Genomic DNA, 24,910 nt, shown 5'->3' on the forward strand with positions numbered 1-24,910 from the left:
CTCGTACACTCACAAACCAGTGTCCTTACACTCATACACACTCATACACTCACAAACTATGTGCTCACACACATACACACTCGTACACTCACAAACCAGCGTGCTCACACTCATACACACTCGTACACTCACAAACCAGCATGCTCACACACATACACACTCGGACACTCACAAACCAGTGTGCTCACACTCATACACACTCACACAGCCACAACCAAGTGTGTTCATACACATACACACTCGTACACTCACAAACCAGTGTCCTCACACTCATACACACTCATACACTCACAAACTATGTGCTCACACACATACACACTCGTACACTCACAAACCAGTGTGCTCACACTCATACACACTCGTACACTCACAAACCAGTGTGCTCACACTCATACACACTCGTACACTCACAAACCAGCGTGCTCACACTCATACACACTCGTACACTCACAAACCAGTGTCCTCACACTCACACACACTCGTACACTCACAAACCATGTGCTCACACTCATACACACTCGTACTCTCACAAACCATGTGCTCACACACATACACACTCGTACACTCACAAACCAGCGTGCTCACACACATACACGCTCGTACACTCACAACCAGGGTGCTCACACACATACACACTCACAAACTCACAAACCAGTGTGCTCACACTCATACACACTCACACTCACAAACCAATGTGCTCACACACATACACACTCACTCACAAACCAGCATGCTCACACACGTACACACTCACACACTCACAAACCAGCGTGCTCACTCTCATACACACTCGTACACTCACAAACCATGTGCTCACACTCCTACACACTCGTACACTCACAAACCATGTGCTCACACACATACACACTCACAGCGTACACACTCACACACGCACAAACCAGTGTGCTCACCCATATACACACTCACACTTACAAACCAGTGTGCTCACATACATTCACACTCACACACATACACTCACAAATCAGCATGCTCACACACATACACAATCACACACTCACAAACCAGTGTGCTCACACAGATGCACACTCGTACACTCACAACCCAGCGTGCTCACACACATACACACTCGTACACTCACAAACCAGTGTGCTCACACATATACACACTCGTACACTCACACACACACAAACCAGCGTGCTCACACACATACACACTTGTACACTCACAAACCAGCAGGCTCTCACACATACACACTCACACACTCACAGACCAGCGTGCTCACACACATACACACTCGTACACTCACAAACCAGCGTGCTCACACACATACACACTTGTACACTCACAAACCAGTGTGCTCACACACATACACACTCGTACACTCACACACTCACAAACCAGCGTCCTCACACACATACACACTTGTACACTCACAAACCAGCGTGCTCACACACATACACACTCGTACACTCACAAACCAGCCTGCTCACACACATACACAATCACACTCACAAACCAGCATGCTGACACACATACACACTCGTACACTCACAAACCAGCGTGCTCACACACATACACACTTGTACACTCACAAACCAGCATGCTCACATACATTCACACTCACACTCGCACACTCACAAACCAGCGTGCTCACACACATACACAATCGCACACTCACAAACCAGTGTGCTCACACAGATGCACACTCGTACACTCACAACCCAGCGTGCTCACACACATACACACTTTTACACTCACAAACCAGTGCGCTCACACACATACACACTCGTACACTCACACACACACAAACCAGCATGCTCACACACATACACACTCGTACACTCACAAACCAGCGTGCTCACACACATACACACTCACACACTCACAAACCAGTGTGCTCACATACATTCACACTCACACTCGCACACTCACAAACCCGCATGCTCGCACACATACACACTCACATACTCGCAAACCAGTGTGCTCACACACATACACATTCACACTCACAAACCAGCGCGCTCACACACATACACACTCGTACACTCACAAACCAGCGTGCTCACACACATACACACTCGTACACTCACAAACCAGCCTGCTCACATACATTCACACTCACACTCGCACACTCACAAACCAGCATGCTCGCACACATACACACTCGTACACTCACAAACCAGCGTGCTCACACACATTCACACTCACACTCGCACACTCACAAACCAGCATGCTCACACACATACACACTCGTACACTCACAAACCAGTGTGCTCACACACATACACACTCACACACTCACAAACCAGCGTGCTCACACACATACACACTCGTACACTCACAAACCAGTGTGCTCACACACATACACACTCACAAACCAGTGTGCTCACACACATACACACTCGTACACTCACAGACCAGTGTGCTCACACACATACACACTCACACGCTCACAAACCAGTGTGCTCACACACATACACACTCACAAACCAGCAGGCTCACACACATACACACTTGTACACTCACAAACCAGTGGGCTCACACAGATGCACACTCGTACACTCACAACCCAGCGTGCTCACACACATACACACTTGTACACTCACAAACCAGTGTGCTCACACACATACACACTCGTACACTCACACACACACAAACCAGCGTGCTCACACACATACACACTTTTACACTCACAAACCAGTGTGCTCACACACATACACACTCGTACACTCACACACACACAAACCAGCATGCTCACACACATACACACTCGTACACTCACAAACCAGCGTGCTCACACACATACACACTCACACACTCACAAACCAGTGTGCTCACATACATTCACACTCACACTCGCACACTCACAAACCAGCATGCTCGCACACATACACACTCACATACTCGCAAACCAGTGTGCTCACACACATACACATTCACACTCACAAACCAGCGCGCTCACACACATACACACTCGTACACTCACAAACCAGCGTGCTCACACACATACACACTCGTACACTCACAAACCAGCCTGCTCACATACATTCACACTCACACTCGCACACTCACAAACCAGCATGCTCGCACACATACACACTCGTACACTCACAAACCAGCGTGCTCACACACATTCACACTCACACTCGCACACTCACAAACCAGCATGCTCACACACATACACACTCGTACACTCACAAACCAGTGTGCTCACACACATACACACTCACACACTCACAAACCAGCGTGCTCACACACATACACACTCGTACACTCACAAACCAGTGTGCTCACACACATACACACTCGTACACTCACAAACCAGTGTGCTCACACACATACACACTCACACGCTCACAAACCAGTGTGCTCACACACATACACACTCACAAACCAGCAGGCTCACACACATACACACTCGTACACTCACAAACCAGTGTGCTCACACACATACACACTCACAAACCAGTGTGCTCACACACATACACACTCGTACACTCACAGACCAGTGTGCTCACACACATACACACTCACACGCTCACAAACCAGTGTGCTCACACACATACACACTCACAAACCAGCAGGCTCACACACATACACACTTGTACACTCACAAACCAGTGGGCTCACACAGATGCACACTCGTACACTCACAACCCAGCGTGCTCACACACATACACACTTGTACACTCACAAACCAGTGTGCTCACACACATACACACTCGTACACTCACACACACACAAACCAGCGTGCTCACACACATACACACTTTTACACTCACAAACCAGTGTGCTCACACACATACACACTCGTACACTCACACACACACAAACCAGCATGCTCACACACATACACACTCGTACACTCACAAACCAGCGTGCTCACACACATACACACTCACACGCTCACAAACCAGTGTGCTCACACACATACACACTCACAAACCAGCAGGCTCACACACATACACACTTGTACACTCACAAACCAGTGGGCTCACACAGATGCACACTCGTACACTCACAACCCAGCGTGCTCACACACATACACACTTGTACACTCACAAACCAGTGTGCTCACACACATACACACTCGTACACTCACACACACACAAACCAGCGTGCTCACACACATACACACTTTTACACTCACAAACCAGTGTGCTCACACACATACACACTCGTACACTCACACACACACAAACCAGCATGCTCACACACATACACACTCGTACACTCACAAACCAGCGTGCTCACACACATACACACTCACACACTCACAAACCAGTGTGCTCACATACATTCACACTCACACTCGCACACTCACAAACCAGCATGCTCGCACACATACACACTCACATACTCGCAAACCAGTGTGCTCACACACATACACATTCACACTCACAAACCAGCGCGCTCACACACATACACACTCGTACACTCACAAACCAGCGTGCTCACACACATACACACTCGTACACTCACAAACCAGCCTGCTCACATACATTCACACTCACACTCGCACACTCACAAACCAGCATGCTCGCACACATACACACTCGTACACTCACAAACCAGCGTGCTCACACACATTCACACTCACACTCGCACACTCACAAACCAGCATGCTCACACACATACACACTCGTACACTCACAAACCAGTGTGCTCACACACATACACACTCACACACTCACAAACCAGCGTGCTCACACACATACACACTCGTACACTCACAAACCAGTGTGCTCACACACATACACACTCACAAACCAGTGTGCTCACACACATACACACTCGTACACTCACAAACCAGTGTGCTCACACACATACACACTCACACGCTCACAAACCAGTGTGCTCACACACATACACACTCACAAACCAGCAGGCTCACACACATACACACTCGTACACTCACAAACCAGTGTGCTCACACACATACAGACTCGTACACTCACAAAGCAGTGTGCTCACACACACACAATCACACACTCACAATCCAGTTTGTTCACACCCATACACAATCACACACTCACAAGCCAGTGTGCTCACACACGTACACACTCGTACACTCACAAACCAGTGTGCTCACACACATACACACTCGTACACTCACAAACCAGTGTGCTCACACACATACACAATCACACACTCACAAACCAGTGTGCTCACACTCATACACTCACAAACCAGTGTGCTCACACACATACACACTTGTACACTCACACACTCACAAACCAGTGTGCTCACACACATACACACTCTTACACTCACACACTCACAAACCAGTGTGCTCACACACACACACACAATCACAAGCCAGTTTGTTCACACCCATACATAATCCCACACTGGCACAAATCCCAGAGGGAAGGCGCACTATCTCTGCCAGTTCCGCCCTCTCTCTGCCCTTTAGTTACCAACTCACCAGCCAACGGAATCCATGCTCCCTCCCTATTCCATCAAAACCCCTTTGAATTTTGAATCCCTGTATTAATTATCTCCTCTTAACCTTCTGTGTTCCCAGGGTAACAACCCCAGTCTGGCCTACCATTGAGCCCCCCACCCCCCACCCCACCCCAACCAGTGGACAGGTGAAGGACGTTTGAACGAATGTTCACTCTGTGCGAGCCCCAAGTCTCATCATTCGATACACACAAATAAATCTTGTTACTCCCCTTCCCCTCGCCCCCCACTTTGCACAGGCCCCTTCTAGTTCCCCAGAGCATTTTATGGTGGGGGATCTGTGGAGTTTGATTGTGAATATTATTCCCTGCCCCGTTGGGACGAGCTAGTCCAGGAAACGATGCGGCATTTCTGTAATCGTAATGTCATCTCTCAGTTTAGACCATCAGTATCATCTGTGACAAGAAGCTATTTCCTTCAGTAAATGTTACGAGGAATGAGCCAGTTGAAGGCAAGTTTATCCCTGGCACTTTAGTCAACAAGGGCATCGATGTGAGGAATTGTTTTCAGATTAATTTTTTTAAAAGCTATTTGATTTACATTTTTCTTCCCCTTTTCATCTCCTGATGACTTTCTTCCTCTTTTCATTATCTCACAGTCGTAGCTAACCCTTCCGTATCCAGTTGGAATTTTTAATTGTTCATCCCTAATTGCCCTTGAAGGTCGCGGTGAGCTGCCTTCTTGAGCCGCTGCAGTCCGTGTGGCATAGGTACACCCACAGTGCTGTTAGGGAGCGAGTTCCAGGATTTTTGACAGTGAAGGAACGGGCGATGTATTTCCAAGTCAGGGTGGTCAGTGACTCGGAGGGGAACCTCCAGGCGGTGGGGTTCCCAGGTATCTGCTGCTCTTGTCCTTCTAGATGGTTGTGGTTAAAAGCAAATTACTGCAGTTGCTGGAATCTGAAACCAAAGAGAAAAGGCTGGAAAATCTCAGCAGGTCTGGCAGCATCTGTAGGGAGAGAAAAGAGCCAACGTTTCGAGTCCGATGACTCTTTGTCAAAGCTAACAGACAGAGAAAGTGGGAGATATTTATACTGTGGAGTGAGAGTGAAAGATGAGTCATAGCCACAGAAACCCAGGGAAACCGGGTGCTAATGGCCACAGAAACCCAGGGGACAGAGTGCGAATGGCAGTCCCCAGAGAGAACAAAAGATGTGAAAGGCCAAACAGCAGAGAAACTAACATCAGAGGGTAAACTGGAGATGTGGGGGAGGGGAAGGGGAAGCAAAGGGGAGAAAGGGCGAGGAAAGGTGGATAGGATGGGGGGGGGGGGGTGAATAATGTCCTTCAAATGGTAGTGGTCGTGAGTTTGGAAGGTGCTGCCTAAGGAATCCTGGTGAGTTACTGCAGTGCATCTTTGAATTCAATTAATGAAATCGGGAGTTAAAAAGCTCGACTAATGGTGACCATAAACCATTGTCGATTGTTGTAAAAACCCATCTGGTTCACTAATGTCCCCTTAGGGAAGGAAATCTGCCGCCCTTACCCGGTCTGGCCTACACGTGACTCCAGACACTCAGTGATGCGGTTGACTCTTAACTTTCCTCCGAATAAAGCGATTCAATTGAAGGGCATTCGGAATGGGCAAGTGACATTGGTTTTCCCAGTGTCATCCACACCAGCCTTGTCCCCGAATCGGCACAGAGGGTGCTGATCTCAGCCACATCTGCTGTGGAGATGTTTCAATTGGGCACCCGTCACTGCTAGAGTTCAGAACTAGGGGTTATTTTTTGAGGATAAAGAGCAAACCTTTTAGGATTGAGGTGAGGAGAAACTTCTTCACCCAGAGAGCGGTGACTCTGTGGAATTCACTCCCACAGAAAGTCGTTGAGGCCAAAACATTGTGCAATTTCAAGAAGGAATTAGATATAGCTCTTGGGGCTAAAGGGATCGCGGGATAAGGGGGGGAAGGCGGGATCAGGGTATTGAACTTGATGATCAGCCGTGATCATCGTGAGTGACGGGGCAGGCTCGAAGGGCCGAATGGCCTCGTCCTGCTTCTATGCACCTCCAGGAAGAGGCAGAAGGACAGAATCTGCAAGAGATCTTGTTTGAAACTCTTCACTCGCCCCCCCACCCCCCCCCCCCCACCCCACCCCACTTCCCACTTCCCAAAAGAAGGGCATCCCTAAAGCAATGTGAAACTTCAAGGGTTAAACCTATGGTTGAGATGCTTGCGAATAAATCCCAGCATTATTTTAATTCCGAAAATCCGGAACATGAGTTTGTTGCCAGCGCTGAGCGAGTGTGTGAAGCGATAAAACCACCACAAACTCCTCTGGTCGCTGCACAGTCAGGTTAAGATTTATAGCTGTGGGTTTATAATCCTCCCCTCCTTCGCAAAAAACCTATAAGCTACTGGTTGGCTCCAGTGGAGAATTTGCTGAAGCTGTCCCATGTCGATAAGCAAAGAAAGAATCCCACCTCCGACCGGATTATCCCCACCCCCACAGCGGTCCCCGTGTTTAAATCCGATCGAGAGTGGAGGTCACAGATTTGAAATGAAAACTACGTATTTTGTCTCTGTTGGTTTAAGCTCAGCCTCTGATCTCACGAGTGGCTCTGCTATCAGAGCGATGTTTGAAGTGGAGCTGAGCTTTTGTGTGTTAAACAATCAAACTGATTTTCTTGTTTGCGAACGTCGCAATTGATTAACGTGGAGGAGTTGGTGCGACGAGTGTCAATGGAGCTCCCGGCTGGAGCTGACCGACACCTTTGCTCCCTAAACCCCTCATTCCCCAACCAATCATCGGGTGGTATTGGACCGTGTCGATGTCCTCTGGTACCCGATCACTTTGACCCTCGGAGTCTGGTCCCTGTGGTTATTCAGTCTGTGAAGCCAATTCCCAGCCTTGTCCAATTTACCAGTGTCTTGCCGTTCGAGCAGGAACTTGGGAAGCCCGTATTCTGCCCCTCTTCCTATCCACCTCCTCACTCATACCTCTTCCTCCTCGCTGAGGAAATGCCGCACTCGGTGGGCAGTTTTGGTCTCCATATTTACGCATTGTTGTAATGTGTCGCTGCATTGGAGACGTCGCAGCGACACATTCATAGAATTTTAAAAAAAAATATCATAGAATTTACAGTGCAGAAGGAGGCCATTCGGCCCATCGAGTCTGCACCGGCTCTTGGAAAGAGCACCCTCCCCAAGGTCAACACCGCCACCCAGTCCCCATAACCCAGTAACCCCACCCAACACTAAGGGCAATTTTGGACACTAAGGGCAATTTATCACAGCCAATCCGCCTAACCTGCACATCTCTGGACTTTGGACATTCACTAGATTGGCCGCTGAGATGAAGGTGTTGACCTATGATGAGAGCTAATATAATGAAAATCGCTTATTGTCACAAGTAGGCTTCAAATGAAGTTACTGTGAAAAGCCCCTAGTCGCCACATTCCGGCGCCTGTTCGGGGAGGCTGTTACGGGAATCGAACCGTGCTGCTGGCCTGCCTTGGTCTGCTTTCAAAGCCAGCGATTTATCCCTGTGCTAAACAGCCCCTTTGATTAGATATTGATTAGAACTGATAGACTGTTCTGAGAGTATGGACCGAAGGAATGTAGACGGAGTGCAGATACCAATCAGCCGGCATCTCATTGAGTGACAGGGCAGGTTCAAGGGGCTGACTGGCCTTCCCCACTTGCTGTGTTTGAGTTGAGGAGAAGACAGTGGTTATGCAGATGTTTCCACAGTTTCAGAGGCCGAGGTACTTTCCGTGATCTAGTTCGACTCATTGCGCCCCACTGTGTGAGGGAGCAGACACGTGATACTGACCCACACCCCATCCTCATAACCCGAGCCAACCTGCACATCTTTCACCACTGAAGCTCGGCCAATCACCCCAACCTGCACACCTTCGGACTCTGGGAGGAAACCGGAGCACCCGGAAGAAATCCACGCTAACACGGGGAGAACGTGCAAACTCCGCACAGTGACCCAAGCCGGGAATCGAACCCGGGCCCCTGGGGCTGTGAGGCAGCCGTGCTAACCACTGTGCCGCCCACATCATGGGACGTGAACTTGCCATCGCGGGTTAGCCAATAACCACCTAATCAGGGGTTGCTGTTCCATCCCATCTTCTCTCTCTCATCTGTTTCATGCTTTTTTCCTGCACTCTGGAATCTGGCTGCGCGTCTCAATTAGCCTTGCAAGATCAGAGGAAATGATAATGCAGACACCAGCTGAGCTCAGGATTCAAGCCGATTTAACAGCCACAGTCTGTACGTAGTGGCACGCGGAAAGGGTTCTGCTGACTGACAGGCCCGCGCTCTTCCATCATATTTTCCATCCCGTGGCCATTCCTCTCTCCTCCTGCCCCACACCTCCGCGGCCTCTGCACTCCAACAGGCATCTGCAATTGGTCAGGGTGCATTCACCGGCCTGCTCCCAAAGCTACAGAATCCCTGACCAAACCTCTCCCCCCTCGTCCCACTCCCTTCACTCCTTTAATCCTCTCCTTAGAACCAACCTCTTTGACCGAGTTTTTGGCCTCCTGAACTCAAGTGAGGCTCGATGAGAAATCGCACCCGATCACCTTCCACTTTGCCACTTTGGGAAGATTGTCTCCGTCCAGGCCGCTTTGGGAATGGAAGTACCTGTTTTTGGTACCGTCCGTATTTGGCCCTGATGATGGATTTTCTCTGTGGTTTGCTGAATAGGTTTTAACAGGTCGGCAGATATCTGTCAGAGGCTCAGTACTGAGGGAGTGCCGCACTGTCAGAGGGTCAGTACTGAGGGAGTGCCGCACTGTCAGAGGGTCAGTACTGAGGGGGTGCCGCACTGTCAGAGGGTCAGTACTGAGGGAGTGCCGCACTGTCAGAGGGTCAGTACTGAGGGAGTACCGCACTGTCAGAGGGTCAGTACTGAGGGAGTGCTGCACTGTCAGAGGGTCAGTACTGAGGGAGTGCCGCACTGTCAGAGGGTCAGTACTAAGGGAGTGTTGCACTGTCAGAGGGTCAGTACTGAGGGAGTGCTGCACTGTCAGAGGGTCAGTACTGAGGGAGCGCTACACTGTCAGAGGGTCTGTACTGAGGGAGTACCGCACTGTCAGAGGGTCAGTACTGAGGGAGTGCCGCACTGTCAGAGGGTCAGTACTGAGGGAGTACCGCACTGTCAGAGGGTCAGTACTGAGGGAGTGCTGCACTGTCAGAGGGTCAGTGCTGAGGCAGCGCTGCACTGTCAGAGGGTCAGTATTGAGGGAGTGCTGCACTGTCAGAGGGTCAGTACTGAGGGAGTGCTGCACTGTCAGAGGGTCAGTACTGAGGGAGTGCCGCACTGTCAGAGGGTCAGTACTGAGGGAGTGCTGCACTGTCAGAGGGTCAGTACTGAGGGAGCGCTGCACTGTCAGAGGGTCAGTACTGAGGGAGTGCCGCACTGTCAGAGGGTCAGTACTGAGGGAATGCTGCACTGTCAGAGGGTCAGTGCTGAGGGAGTGCTGCACTGTCAGAGGGTCAGTATTGAGGGAGTGCTGCACTGTCAGAGGGTCAGTATTGAGGGAGTGCTGCACTGTCAGAGGGTCAGTACTGAGGGAGTGCCGCATTGTCAGAGGGTCAGTATTGAGGGAGTGCTGCACTGTCAGAGGGTCAGTACTGAGGGAGTGCCGCGTTGTCAGAGGGTCAGTACTGAGGGAGTGCTGCACTGTCAGAGGGTCAGTACTGAGGGAGTGCCGCACTGTCAGAGGGTCAGTACTGAGGGAGTGCCGCACTGTCAGAGGGTCAGTACTGAGGGAGTGCCGCACTGTCAGAGGGTCAGTACTGAGGGAGTGCCGCACTGTCAGAGGGTCAGTACTGAGGGAGTGCTGCACTGTCAGAGGGTCAGTACTGAGGGAGTGCTGCACTGTCAGAGGGTCAGTACTGAGGGAGTGCCGCACTGTCAAAGGGACCACATCGGACAGGAGTCAGTAACGGGTAGCACGGTAGCACAGTGGTTAGCACTGTGGCTGCACAGCGCCAGGGTCCCGGGTTCGATGCCCCGCTGGGTCGCTGTCTGTGCGGAGTCTGCACGTCCTCCCCGTGTCTGCGTGGGTTTCCTCCGGGTGCTCCGGTTGACTTCCACAGTCCAAAGACGTGCAGGTTAGGTGGATTGGCCATGGTAAATTGCCCTTAGTGTCCAAAAAGGTTAGGAGGGGTCATTGGGTTACGGGGATAGGGTGGAAGTGAGGGCTTAAGTGCAGATTCGAGGGGTCGAATGGCCTCCTTCTGTACTGTATGTTCTCTGTTCTGTGTAACTTACCAGGAGAAAGGCAGTAAGAGGCGCCCAACCCAGGTCACCCTCATTGTGACGTCCCCTTCACCATTTGATAGTTGCCTGAATCTGAAAAGACATTTATTAATAAATATTGTTGTAATTCGTTGAATTAAAGGGAACAGTTGGTTTTGCCAGAGTTTTTCTCAGAGCGAGAAAGCTCTTAAAACGCTTGGGCTTTGATCGTGAATGCTTTCTGATCTTTATCCATTACCATCTCCTTTATTGATGTGGACTTAATTAGGGGTGAGAGGGAGAGCGAGAGAGCTTCTGTCCAGCCACCCTGCTGCTATTTCTTTGCACAGTCACATCTTTACAGAGCCTTTTCCATCAAATGAAAGGCCCCTTTGATGTGAACTTGCAAATGAGCTGCAGGAATAAATTCACTTCTGGGCTTTTGATTCTAGGCTGTGATTGATCTATTTATTGGGAATAATGCCTCAGCTCTCAGTGACAATGATGAGGCCCCCCCCCCCCCCCCGTGAGGGCCGAGTGTGTCGATGGCGACTTGCAGGTTGGGCTTTGAAGTGTTGGTGATGTCTCCCCCCTGCCCCACATACACGATGAGCGAACAACTGGTGCCAGTTTTGGCTCAATGCTCGGGGTGGGGGGTGGGGGGGGGGGGGGGGGGGTGTTGATAGGCCTCTGGTGGGACCTTGTGTAGAACACGGGCCAGAGTTCTCCGGCCACTGGCACACAGATCCGGTGGGTAGCGCATCTCTGCGCGGGGTGGTTACGATGGGAAATCCCAGTGACAAGCGGCGGCAAGATAGAATCCCGCCACCAATGATCGACGCGGCATCAAGAACACGTGGCTGGAGAGACAGAGAATCCCCCCCCCCCCCCCCCCCCCCCCCATGTTTGCTATTGCAATGAAGTCCCTTCAAAGAGGAGTAATCGGGGATGGGGTGGGGGGGAGCGGTGTTGGGGGGGGAGCGAGGTTGGGGGGGGAGCGGGGGGGGGGGGGAGCACATCCCGACTCCCCCCTCGGCCAATATTCATCCCTCAATCAACAGCATTGGACAAACAATGGTCGATCAGAAGATTGCTGTGCCTGGGATCCTGCTGTGCCTGAATGGCCTCCCGCTAGTCCCACATTACAGCCGTGACTGTACGTCCACCATCTATATTCAGTTGGCCGTAAAGCGGTTTGGGATGGGTGGCTATGTAAATGTAGGTCTGTCTGTTCTTCATTGAGGGAATCAAGCCCTTCGGGGAGGACGCGCCCAACACCTCTCACCAAACTCTCCATTCCTCTCGTTCTGCATGGCCCTCTCCCTCTCTACCCCTCTCTCTAACCCTCTACCCTCTCCCTCACCCCCTCTCTATGTCTATCTATCTCTCTCCCTCTCTCTCTCCCTCTCTCTACCTCTCTCTCCCTCTCTCTACCTCTCTCTCTCTCTCTCTACCTCTCGCCCTCTCCCTCTCTACATCTCTCTCTCCCTCTCTCTCCCTCTCTCTCCCTCTCTTTCTCTCTACCTTCTTTCCCTCTCTACCTCTCTCTCTACCCCTCTCTCACTCTCTCTCCCTCTCTCACTCTCTCTCCCTCTCTACCCTCTGTTTCTCTCTCTATCTCTCACCCTCTCTCATCCTCTCTCTCACTCTCTCTCCCTTTCCCTCTCTACCCTCTATTTCTCTCTCTCTCTCACCCTCTCTCTCTTTTTCTATCTCTCTCCCTCTCTCTCTCTCTCTCCCTCTCTCTCTCACCCTCACTCTCATCCTCTCTCTCTTTTTCTCTCTCTCTCCCTCTCTCTCTCTCTCACGCTCTCTCTCTTTTTCTCTCTCTCGCTCTCTCTCGCTCTCTCTCTCTCCCTCTCTCCCTCACTTGCTCGCTCTCTCTCACTCTCTGCCACCCCCATTCTTCCCTCGTTAGGGTCACGCACTCTGGATTTATCTCCCTCAATTCCTCTGCTTTATTCCTCCTCTCCGTGTGAGTTTCTCTCCTTCCCGATGCCTCCTTCCATTTCTCTCACCCAGGGCGGGATTCTCCCATTCGGCGTCAGAGTGCCCACGCCGCCGGAAAGGCCGTCGCGTTTGACGACGGCGTGAACTTGCCGCTGGGAGTACCGATTCTGGCCCCTTCCCGCCGCTCCCGCCTCCCATCCCGGCGTGAACTGTGCGCGGTTGCCTCCCTCAACGTGCCGGGCCCTACACAACATGGTGCGGGAGTTCAGGGGCCGGCGGGTAATAAAATAGGCCCGGGGAGCGAGAGGCCGGCCCCATCGGAGGACCGCCCCCCCCCCCCCCCCCGGGGTCGGAGCCCCCCACCCGACCCTGAGCACAGAGTTCCCGCCGGCGGGACTCTGCGCGGAAATCGCGTGGCGCGGTTGCGGGTTTTCTCCGGCCCGGCGCGGGGCTGGGAGAATCCCGCCCCCTACCTCTGTGTTTTAAGGCGTTAAGGAAATGCACGTTGCTGTTGTTGTTGTGTCGTCGGGGCAGGTTTCACCCACACGATTGATGCCAGCTTCGGGCAGAGGGATTGAGGCTGGGCCTGGAGCCTTGACTCTTAATTGTGGGGCACTCGATTGCGGGCTGGTGGGTGGGGATTGGCGCTCCAGCTGAACAGTGCCAAGGATTCTGCCAATGATGCTTGTTTATGTCTCCGAATGACGGCTTCTGTTGGGGGGGGGGGGGGGGGGGGGGGGGGTTGTGAGGAGGCCGAGGGAGGGGGGGTTGGTGGGGGAGGGAGGGGGGGCGCGTGGATAACAATACCCTGCGAGGGTGAGTGGGAGAATCTCGCACCCACGGAGCTGGGGCTCAGTAGGTGGGTCGGATGCTAACTATACTTTTCCCATTTTGTTCCCCCCTCTCTCTCTCTCTCTCTCTCTCTCTCTCTCTCTGCCTCTCTCCGGATCTCGCTCAGGAACACAGCTGAAGGTAAGAATCTTTTGTTTTTGCAAACCTGAGCTAGCTTGGCATTCGGCATTGTTCAAACCCACCATCAGGAATCCCCCGGAAAGGGTTGGAGCAAAGGGGAATATTAGCATTTCAAATGGGAGATCGAGAGTTTTGCAATTATTGTATATGAAAGCAAGGCTTTATTCAAAATAGCTCTTTGCATATCCAATATTCGATTATCAAATATTATCGAATATTCAAAGTTATTGACATGAAGGTCAGAGAGCCACCGTTTAAATATTCAAGAGATTGCGATAATAGCCCCAACATTATGAACACGATGGCACAGTGGTTAGCACTGCTGCCTCATGGCGCCAGGGTCCCAGGTTCGATTCCCCGCTGGGTCACTGTCTGTGCGGAGTCTGCACGTTCTCCCCGTGTCTGCGTGGGTTTCCTCCGGGTGCTCCGGTTTCCTCCCGCAGTCCAAAGATGTCCAGGTTAGGGAGATTGGCCGTGCTAAAATTGCCCCTTGCTGTCCAAAGGCTAGATGGAGTTACGGGGATGGGGTGGGGGAGTGGGCCTGGGTGAGGTGCTCTTTCGGAGGGTGGGTGCCGGCTCGAGGGGCCGAATGGCCTCCTTCAGCACCATAGGGATTCTATGACTCTGACACGATGTTAAGTTAATAGTTGTACCGAGGGTTCAAAGGTTCAATGCTAGTTTCTGTGTTGTGATTGAATGGGAGAGGGGGTCAGGAACCGGTTGATGCAACAATCCATCTTAAACTCACGACTTACTCGTCAATCCCTCTCCTCACTGTTGGACAGAGAGCATCGTTGGTGATGCTAAAGTCCAAATGCTGAAATGTACTCAGAATTTCTCTGGATTGTAAACATCAAAGCTCCTGCCGTTAAATAGTGCAGAGCAATTTGAGGGAATATATCAGAAGGTAGGCAGTGATTTGTACCCCCGTGTCCCTCAATCTCTGCTTTCCATAAAGACCTCTCACTCTTGCAGGAGCTCCTTTGTACCATCCACTCCCAGTGCCTCCATTGGGGTCATCGTCCTTCACGCACTTGCTCAACATCACCCCAGGCATTCGTCCTGTGAAATCAAAGGATTGGCATCATTCGATGGGAGGTCCATTAAGAACTGGCAGCGAATATGCTAAACAAACAAAGATTAAAGAAAAGTACAGCACAGGAACAGGCCCTTCGGCCCTCCAAGCCCGTGCCGACCATGCTGCCCGTCTAAACTAAACCTTCTACACTTCCTGGGTCCGTATCCCTCTATTCCCATCCTATTCATGTATTTGTCAAGATGCCCCTTAAATGTCACTATCGTCCCTGCTTCCACCACCTCCTCCGGTAGCGAGTTCCAGGCACCCACTACCCTCTGTGTAAAAAACCTCCCTCGTACATCTCCTCTAAATCTTGCCCCCTGCACCTTAAACCTATGCCCCCTAGTAATTGACCCCTCTACCCTGGGGAAAAGCCTCTGACTATCCACTCTGTCTATGCCCCTCATAATTTTGTAGACCTCTATCAGGTCTCCCCTCAACCTCCTTCGTTCCAGTGAGAACAAACCGAGTTTATTCAACCGCTCCTCATAGCTAATGCCCTCCATACCAGGCAACATCCTGGTAAATCTCTTCTGCACCCTCTCTAAAGCCTCCACATCCTTCTGGTAGTGTGGCGACCAGAATTGAACACTATACTCCAAGTGTGGCCTAACTAAGGTTCTAAATGCTGAATGCATCTTAAAAATGTAACGGCTGAACCCACCACCTCATCATTGCTCTCAGTCCCTCGTCCAGGACATCGAGCCAATGATCTCTTGACCCCCTCTACACCCACACATTAATTAATGGCCTTGCCTGGCCGCCCAACACCGGGCTTTTCACAGTAACTTGATTTGAGGCCTACTTGTGACAATAAGCGATTTTCATTTCATTTCATTTCAAATATCCTGCCCGGCTTCCTCATCGAACTCGGCTGCCCCCACTGCCCCCACCCCACCCCTCCTAATACTCCAAACTTACATCTTCTGTACGTTTTTCTTTTTAAGTAACTTCATTTCCAATGGTTCCAATCTTTTGGTCCCACTTTTCTCCCAATAGTTTACCTGTGTCAATTGAAGCTGAACTGTTTCCCATTGGGTTTTGCTATGTCAACGGTCACGGTGTAGTTGCAGGCTCTCGCCACTTGTGGCGGTATGGAGCAGAGGCAATTTACTACCCATCGTCTGGGAGTGCAGGCCAAGATTTCCCCTTTCCTATCCTCTGTTGATGTTGACCAAGTCTGTGAAGGGAGTGTAAGAGTTGGCCAGCTATTGAGCTGTGCAGGGTGGGAGCGGCTGAATCCGCTCTCTCACTTCACCGGATCATCTCGAAATCTAATACAAGCTGAATTAAAAAGTCAAATCTTGAGCAACATTATAATGGACTATGATTAGACCAGACTTGGAGCACGACTTTGATAGACTAGACATAGAGAAGCTATTTCCACTTTTATTGGGGATGATCAAATTTAGGCGTATATAAAACACAGAAATAGAGAAGATAGTAGCAGGAGGAGGCCATTCAGCCCTTCTAGCATGCTCCACCATTCATTATGATCGTGGCTGATCCTATATTCAAAACAAAATTTAGTATCCAATTCATTTTTTCAATTAAGAGGCAATTTAGCGTGGCCAATCCACCCACCCTGCACACCTTTGGGTTGTGGGGGTGAGACCCACGCAAACACGGGAAGAATGTGCAAACTCCACACGGACAGTGACCCAGAGTCGGGATCGAACCTGCGACCTCGGCGCCGCGAGGCAGCAGTGCTAACCACCTGATTCTCTATGTTAACGCCATACTCCCCGTGCTCTCCCCATGACCCCGGACACCTCAGGAAATGTATTTCCTCCTTAAATATTTTCAGTGATTTGGCCTCCTTCTGTGTTCAAGAATTCCATAGGTTCACCACCCTCTAAGTGAGAGGTCATCCAGTCCTAAAGGCCATCCCTATATCCTGAGACTGTGATCTGTTCTAGAACCCTCCGAGCCCAGAGGAAACAACTTCCCAGCGATCCAGTCTGTCCCGCCCTGCCGCCATTCTATACTCCGGATGCGGCCTCGCCAAGGCCCCGTAAGGACAGGTGAGGCCGCCACGGTCCCAGGTGACCATTGGCGGGTTTTCCCCTTTGAGGGGGAGAGCTAACTGGTGGTGATTTAACACCCCAGGCGAAGGGCGAGGTTGAGAAATCGGGGTCTTCGTGAATAACCTCAGCCGGTACGGGGAATTGAACCCGCGCTGCTGGCCTCGCACTGCGTCACGAACCAGCCGTCCAGCCAACTGAGCTAAACCGGCCCCCGGCCACGGCCCCGTACATCTGCAGTAAGGCATCCTTCCTCCTGCACTCAAATCCTCTCTCGGGGAAGGTCAACATACCATTTGCCTTGGCGCTTGCTGTACCTGTGCGCTTACTTCCAGTGACTGGTGTGCAAGAAAGCCCAGGCCCCTTTGTACATCAACATCCCCCAATCTATCAGCAGGTAACGAATATTCTGCCGTTCTCTTTTTCCTACTGAACTGGAGAACTTCACATTTATCCACGTTATACTGCATCTGCATCAACCCACCTAAATCACCTTGAAACCTCTTAACCTCACAGTCCCACCAAGTAAACCTGGAAATATATCACTGGTTTCTATGAGTTGGTCGCAAATAAATCCAATTGGGGATACCAGAGGAATCTCTTTACTCAGAAAGTGGAAGCGGCAGGGCAGCACAGTGGTTTGCACTGCTTCCTCACGGCGCCGAGGCCCCGGGTTCGATCCCGGCTCTGGGTCACTGTCCGTGTGGAGTTTGCACATTCTCCCCGTATCTGCGTGGGTTTCACCCCCACGACCCAAAGATGTGCAGATTAGGTGGATTGGCCACGCTAAATTGCCCCTTAATTGGAAAAAATGAATTGGGTACTCTAAATTTATATAAAAAAAGAGAGTGGAAACAGTTACCACAGGGACTGGTTGAGGTGGGGAACATTGATGTATTTATCGGGGCAAATCCATGGGGGGGGACCAAGGTTTGGGAGGAGATGCTGATAGGCTGAGGTAGTGGGAGATGGTTTGTGTGGAGCAGAAACAACAGCATGGATCGGTTGGGCCGAATGGCCTGTTTCTGTGCTCCGAGTTCCACGCAGTTGTCAACAACCGGCTCTGTTTGTTCTCGTCTCCAGTACACAGGCAGCGAGGACGATCTGCTTTCCAACATGGGCAGTGCCAGCACTCTGGCACCCAGCGTGGTGGAACTGGAGGTCAGCGCGGAGGCCAAGGCTGCAGAGTCGGGTCTACCCGAGTTACCAGGGCCTCACTTTCCACCCAGAGGTGAGGGCTCGACAGAGCGAATAGCGCAGAGTGAAGTGCAGAAGCAGGAGGATGTGGAGCAGTATGAAGACCCAGAATTCAGTGGCATCGGAAACATCGATCTGGAGATGGAACAGGTCCTTTTTCGTTCATGTTTTTCAGATTATTTTTATTTTGATCCATGTTTGGAAGTGGGGTTGAACATCTGTACCATTGAGGAAATTGGGTCGGGTTGAACATGTCTTGAATACGGGGCAGAGCGTTTGTTCCCATTTACAATCAGTTATTATCCCTCACTCCCCAAGTACCCTCCCATAGCCCCCAGTCTTCCCTCAATATGTCGCCTCACGTGGAATTGGCTTTGAGTTTGGAGCTCGAGGTGGAACTCAAATTCTTCTCGGACATAGACACATAAGCAGTCATCGGACACGGCCTCTGAGTTCAGGATCAAACACCAGGATTCAGCTGGAAGATCCACATCCTGAACCCAATCTCAGCTTCCAGGGTCATCGGGGCAGGAGGAGGCCATTCGGCCCATCGAGCCTGCTCCGCCATTCAATCACATCCTGGGGGATCGTCTACCCCGGCGCCACTTCCCCGCACTATCCCTGCCGGATACCTTGATGCCTTAGTATCCTGGGATCTACCGATCTCAATCTCTAACTTACTCAATGGCTGAACCTCCTGTACATGCCTCTGGGGTACGGCATTCCAAAGAATGTGCACCCTCTGAGTGAAGAGATTCCTCCTCCTCTCAGTCCTGCCCCTTATTCTGAGACTGTGACCCCCTTGTTCTGGACCCCCCCACACCACCACCCCCCCACCCCACCAACCCCCCCGGGCCAGGAGAAACATCCTTCCTGCACCTATCCTGTCGAACCCTGTAAGAATTTTGTACCTTCGAATGAGGTCATCTCTCAACTTTTCAAAATTCTAAAGTATACAGGCCCAGTCTCTTCAATCTCTCCTCGTTAGACAATCCCCCTGTCCCAGGTTCCAGTCTGGAGAACCTCCATTGCAATCCCTCTGTGGCCAGTGCGTCCTTCCTTCAATAAGGAGACCAGTACTGTACCCAATACTCCAGGTGAAAGCTCTGTGCAAAGGCAGCGCGATATCTTTATTCCCAGACTCCAATCCTCTTGCACTAAAGGCGAACATCCCGTCTGCTTTTCTAATTGCTTGCTGCGATCGTCTGTCAGCTTTAAGTGACTCATAAACAAGGGCACCCAGGTCCCTTCGGATATCAACACTTCCCAATATCTCATAATTGAAGAAATACTCTTTTTTTTTTTTTTCCTTTTTTAAAATTTAGAGTACCCAATTCTTTTTTCCCCAATTAAGGGGTAATTTTAGCGCGGCCAATCCACCCGCCCTGCACATCTTTGGGTTGTGGGGGCGAGACCCACGCAGACACGGGGAGAATGTGCAAACTCCACACGGACAGTGACCCCGGGGCCGGGATCGAACCCGGGTTCGAGGCGGCGTGAGGCAGCAGTGCTAACCACTGTGGCGCCCTGTCCCCGTAAAGCTGCGGTGCGCACTCATTACAAGGATGTGTAACAGGTCCTGAAGTTAATTAGGCCCGGAATTCTCCGGCCGTTGGGATCTTTTCCTGTCAGCAGCCCCCCCCCCCATGGCGTGGGGTGGTTTCAATGGGAAATCCCATTGCCAGAAACACACGGCTGGGGCATCGGATGTTAATTGTTCTTTGTCCTGGATTGGCATCCGGGGAGTGCTCGACCTTCCCAAAATGTTCACATAAATGGATGACACCGGCTGTTCAAAGTTTAGTCAGAATCTATCTGAACTCACTAAATGGTTTTTAATTACACGTTCAAAGATCTGGAAACGCCCTCTTACAAAAATTGGAAATTTCACGAGATTGTTTGAAACCTCTAAATAATTCTCCATTTTCTCTGTCTTACCCCCTGCGTAGATATTTGCTGACATGGAGCTTTTACAGAAGAAGGCCTCCGAAGATCTGGGTTCTATCGTAGAGGAGAACTCAATCCAAAGCGAAACTACTGATGGTGACAGCGCGCTGCTGGAGGTTTTTGAAGATGCGGAGGTTGAGGAGTCCGGCTTTTCGCTGGTGGATGTTTCATCTGTTTACGGGGCTGAGGAAGCCAGATCGTGCAACGGCGAATCTTCAGAGGACGATGATCTCCGCAAAGCATCGCCTCTGCCGGAACTGGAGGATTTGGAAGAGTTGGATCCACGGAGTGAGAATAGACAGGTTGACCAGGAACCTGAAGACGTTGATCGTGACCAGAGGCCATTGTCCAGCATTGAGGGCGAGCGCAGCTCCGGCGAGGAGAGTGAGTTGAACTCAACACACAGGAAGGATGATTGTAAAGTTAATGGCTATCCTGCAACCGTGGAATCTGGACAGTTAGTGGAGGAAGAGATGGCAACCAAGGACAGCGTGTTAAATACCAGCCCCGCAGAGAGATCGGAAAAGAGTAACGTGGGTAAGAAGGACTTTGTACAAATGGAAAATGACCGGCTGCTGATTGAGAAGATCAAGAACTATTACGATTCAGCTGAGATGGACAATGACCAATTCTACCTACAGCGAAGGGAGAGCATCTCATTCATCCCAACAGGTGTGGTGAAGGACTCCATCCTGCGGTTTAGTTACAAAATGAAACACGCGAGCATACAGGAGATACAGAACACCAGGGTGAGCAGAAGCAGTTCGTCAGCCAGCGCTTCGGGCTCAACCTCGGGATCTGACTCCCACTTGGGAAACTCTGAGCCTCTCCCTGGCCCCGCGGACGATGAGGAGGGGCAGAAGCCCCCCGACGAAGTCGCGGGCCCCTCGCCGTGCAACGGCTCCGCCGAGAGTGAGTCGGAAACGGAATTTAAGACTTGCGCGGAAATTATCAAAGTCTGGAGGGAAATGGAGAAGGCGGCTCACTTTTGTCACAAACATGAATCGTGGAACGGCTACGCCAAGGTGGCGAGGAAGGACGGGGGTGCAACCAACCATCAGCAGACGAGCTATAGCGAACCTCTTCTGATCCTGGAGGATTCTGACCTCAGCTCCATGACAGATCTTCCCAAAGAGTCGCCAGGGATTGAGCGGAATCCGTCGGATCAAAAGAAGGGTTCCGAGGTGATTATAAAAGCGAACCAGGGAGGTGGCTGTTGTCCCAGTGAGAATACGCCCTACCCGCCTGCTCCATGTTGCGTTAGCCATGAGATGGTTGGCATGCCCCTGTGTGAAGACATTGACAGCTGCCTGTTTCACAATTCTGAGAAAATCATGAACAAAGTTCAGATGTTGGCAAAGATGTACAGCCAGAGGATCAGCAGGAAGAAAGGTCCAATACCGAGGAGGACCTGGGAACTCGCACCAGAGGCCCGAGCAGAACCGAAGCAACGGAAGAGAAGACCAACCGTGAAACTGGGCAGGGCCCGGGAAGAGCAGCAGGATATCAGTACTTACGGTGAGTCACTGAGAACGAGCACGGCACTGCCTCTAGGTATGGCAGGAGTGGCATAGGGGCAGCAGCTCTGCGCTACCTGGGCGCTGAGTGGGTGGAGGTAGAATGGGGTGAGTGGAGGCTTTGGGCACGATTCGCTGGCCACAATGGGTCAATCCCGCAGGAGTCCCGAACTGGACTCGGTGCTGGGTCGATCGTGAGTCACCCAACTCACCCTGCCCGCCGCCATCTGGATCATGCCCTCACCTGCCATCTGGTAATACCCTGGCACTGTCAGGGCACTGTCAGGGCGCTCAGTGGCACTGCCAGGTGCCAAGTTGGCACTGCCCGGGTTTGGACCCCGGAGGCGATGCCCATGCCCATGAAAGTGGGGTGATGGGGGGGGGGTTCAAGGAGACAATAAAAGGTTTGGGGGGGTTCCTGAAAGTGGGAGGTGGGCCTGAAAGGGGTGGGGGGGGGGGGCGGGTAGAGAGCTGGGCAGCCATTCAGAATGGCGCCCGGTCAGTGAGGAGCTGGTCCTGCTGGTGAGCCCAGCTCCAAGTGTGGCCTCGATGGAGAGAAGCCCCCGAGGATCAGAAAAACGGCAAAGTGTCTGTGATTAACGGGGTCATTCTTAGCGCTGCCCCCTTGGTGACCCCCCCCCCTCTTGATTTCACTTCCGGGTTAAGGAACGATCTCAATCTCCTCGAGTGACACTGATCAACGGCACAGAAACCTTAAGGCAAATCCAGAGTTCTCCAATATTGTCCCGCGACAGGGACTGCCACCTCATAGCCAGCCGACTAAGCACACCTCCAACCCTCCAGGTCACAGCTCCTATTGTACCGCCATTCGGAAGCGGGCTAGGGGTGGGGGGAGGCGCATAATTGGGTGGGGCAGCAGGTGGCACCGTGCACACTTACCTGCCTCCGCTGCCATTCTACCAGAGGCAGGGTGGGTGCCAGGCAACCCCCCCCTGACCATGAGCCAATTGAGGCCCTTAAGTGACCAATTAATGGCAATGGAAGGGTCCCCCCCCCCCCCCCCCCCCCCCCCCGCACACTCCACTCCCTCGGCAGTGCCTGTCTCTCTGCCCCCAATCAATATGCTTCATTCATCCGGTCTCATCCGTAACTCCATGTTAGGGACTATCTGTGGGCCCAGCATTGGCCATTGTTCCCCCCCCCCTTCCCTGCCCCCCTCCCCACCCCACCCCACCCTACCCCCCACCAACCCCATCCACTGATGCTGCACGGATTGGAGAGCTGCTGGTCATCTGAATGGCCAGCAGATCCGCGAGACGGGACCTAACCCTACATCCAGGCCGCAACCACAACTTCAGGCAACTAACACCCTAGCGACCAGGGATTGGACAGAACAGGCGTCTTTTTGCATTGTACATTCTACGTGATCTATGTTTGAGCAATGCTGGTCGAGGGATTAAATATTGGCCGGGGAACTGGCAAGAACTAAACGCAGAAAGTTCGGGATAAACTCAGCCGGTCCAGCAGCATCTGTGGAGAGAGAATCTGAGCTGACGTTTCGGGCCAAAGGGCGGTGGGGGGGGGGGGGGGGGGGTGGGTGGGCGCGGGGGGGGGGGGTGGCGGGGCGTGGGGGGGGCGAGGGCGCGGGGGGGGGCGCGGGGGGGGGTGGCGGGGCGTGGGGGGGGGCGAGGGCGCGGGGGGGGGGAGTTGCGTTGGGGGAGGTGCCATGGAGCTGAAGAACAACAGACAACAATACATGGGGGTGGGGTGGACGCGGTTAAGGTGGAGCGGGTAGCTTACTGTCTAACGGTGTGGAACTCAAAGTTGAGTCCAGAAGGCTATAACGTGCCTGATCGGAAAACGAGGTGTTGTTCTTCCTGAAATCTCTTCCACTTCTTCAAAAGACTCTCCCACTTCTTCAAAAGACTCTCCCTTTACATCCACCTGAGCTTAACACTGCTTTTCTGATCACTCACTCAGCACTGCGCTGTGTCAACCCCAGAGTCAGACTTGAACCCACGACTTTCCGACTCTTGACTGCTATCCAGGGCCGTTGAGAGTGACAATGCCAGCGCCTTGTCACTGACAGATTTTGTATTAGTTGAGATGATAACAGCAAACGTTGGATAATCTCAGCAGGGGTGGCAGCCTCTGACGAGAGAGAAACAGAGCTAACGTTTCGAGTCCACGTGATTCAACGCTGCGATGCTGGGAAGCGGGTGTCCATCTCTCTCCTCGCTCGCTCTCTGTGGACCTATACCTCAGCAATGCACTAATTCACTTCACTTGTCAACACAGGAGTAGCCTGAGGGATTACCGGGGCTGATTGTCACTCAGTGAATTTGTCTCTTGTTGTGAAATGGCCTATTTGATCCACAGAGTTTCAGGTGTCGAAGTTTGTTACTTTTACTGGAGAATAATGAACTACTTCAAATACAATATTGAGGAGAGAAGCCATTTGCTGCTGTTGCCGGTTATGGTAACAGGAGGACAGATTTGATCCAATTCCTGTTTGAATCCGGGACAGCTGCATTGTGTCGATCCGCGGTCCAGCAGTCAGGATTATTTATGGCTTTGAGGAATATCTGAAAATCAATAGAGTGGCAAATCGCCTGGTTATTCCTCAAGGCATACTCCA

The 24,910-nt window shown here is 51.8% G+C and overlaps 1 protein-coding gene across 4 annotated transcripts in view; it reads left to right on the forward strand.

The window, feature by feature from the left end:
* LOC140402281 (uncharacterized) overlaps positions 1-24,910 on the forward strand; it is a 285,684-nt gene that overhangs the window by 249,290 nt on the left and 11,484 nt on the right. For all 4 annotated transcript variants that reach the window (XM_072489930.1, XM_072489929.1, XM_072489931.1 and 1 more), the window contains 3 exons: positions 14,535-14,548; positions 18,734-18,997; positions 20,797-22,312. In XM_072489930.1, coding sequence (XP_072346031.1) covers positions 14,535-14,548; positions 18,734-18,997; positions 20,797-22,312 — 1,794 coding nt within the window. The remainder of the gene's footprint in view (positions 1-14,534; positions 14,549-18,733; positions 18,998-20,796; positions 22,313-24,910) is intronic.

The sequence above is a fragment of the Scyliorhinus torazame genome, chromosome 25 (genome assembly GCF_047496885.1).
Source record: "Scyliorhinus torazame isolate Kashiwa2021f chromosome 25, sScyTor2.1, whole genome shotgun sequence".
Classification (NCBI taxonomy): Eukaryota; Metazoa; Chordata; class Chondrichthyes; order Carcharhiniformes; family Scyliorhinidae; genus Scyliorhinus; species Scyliorhinus torazame.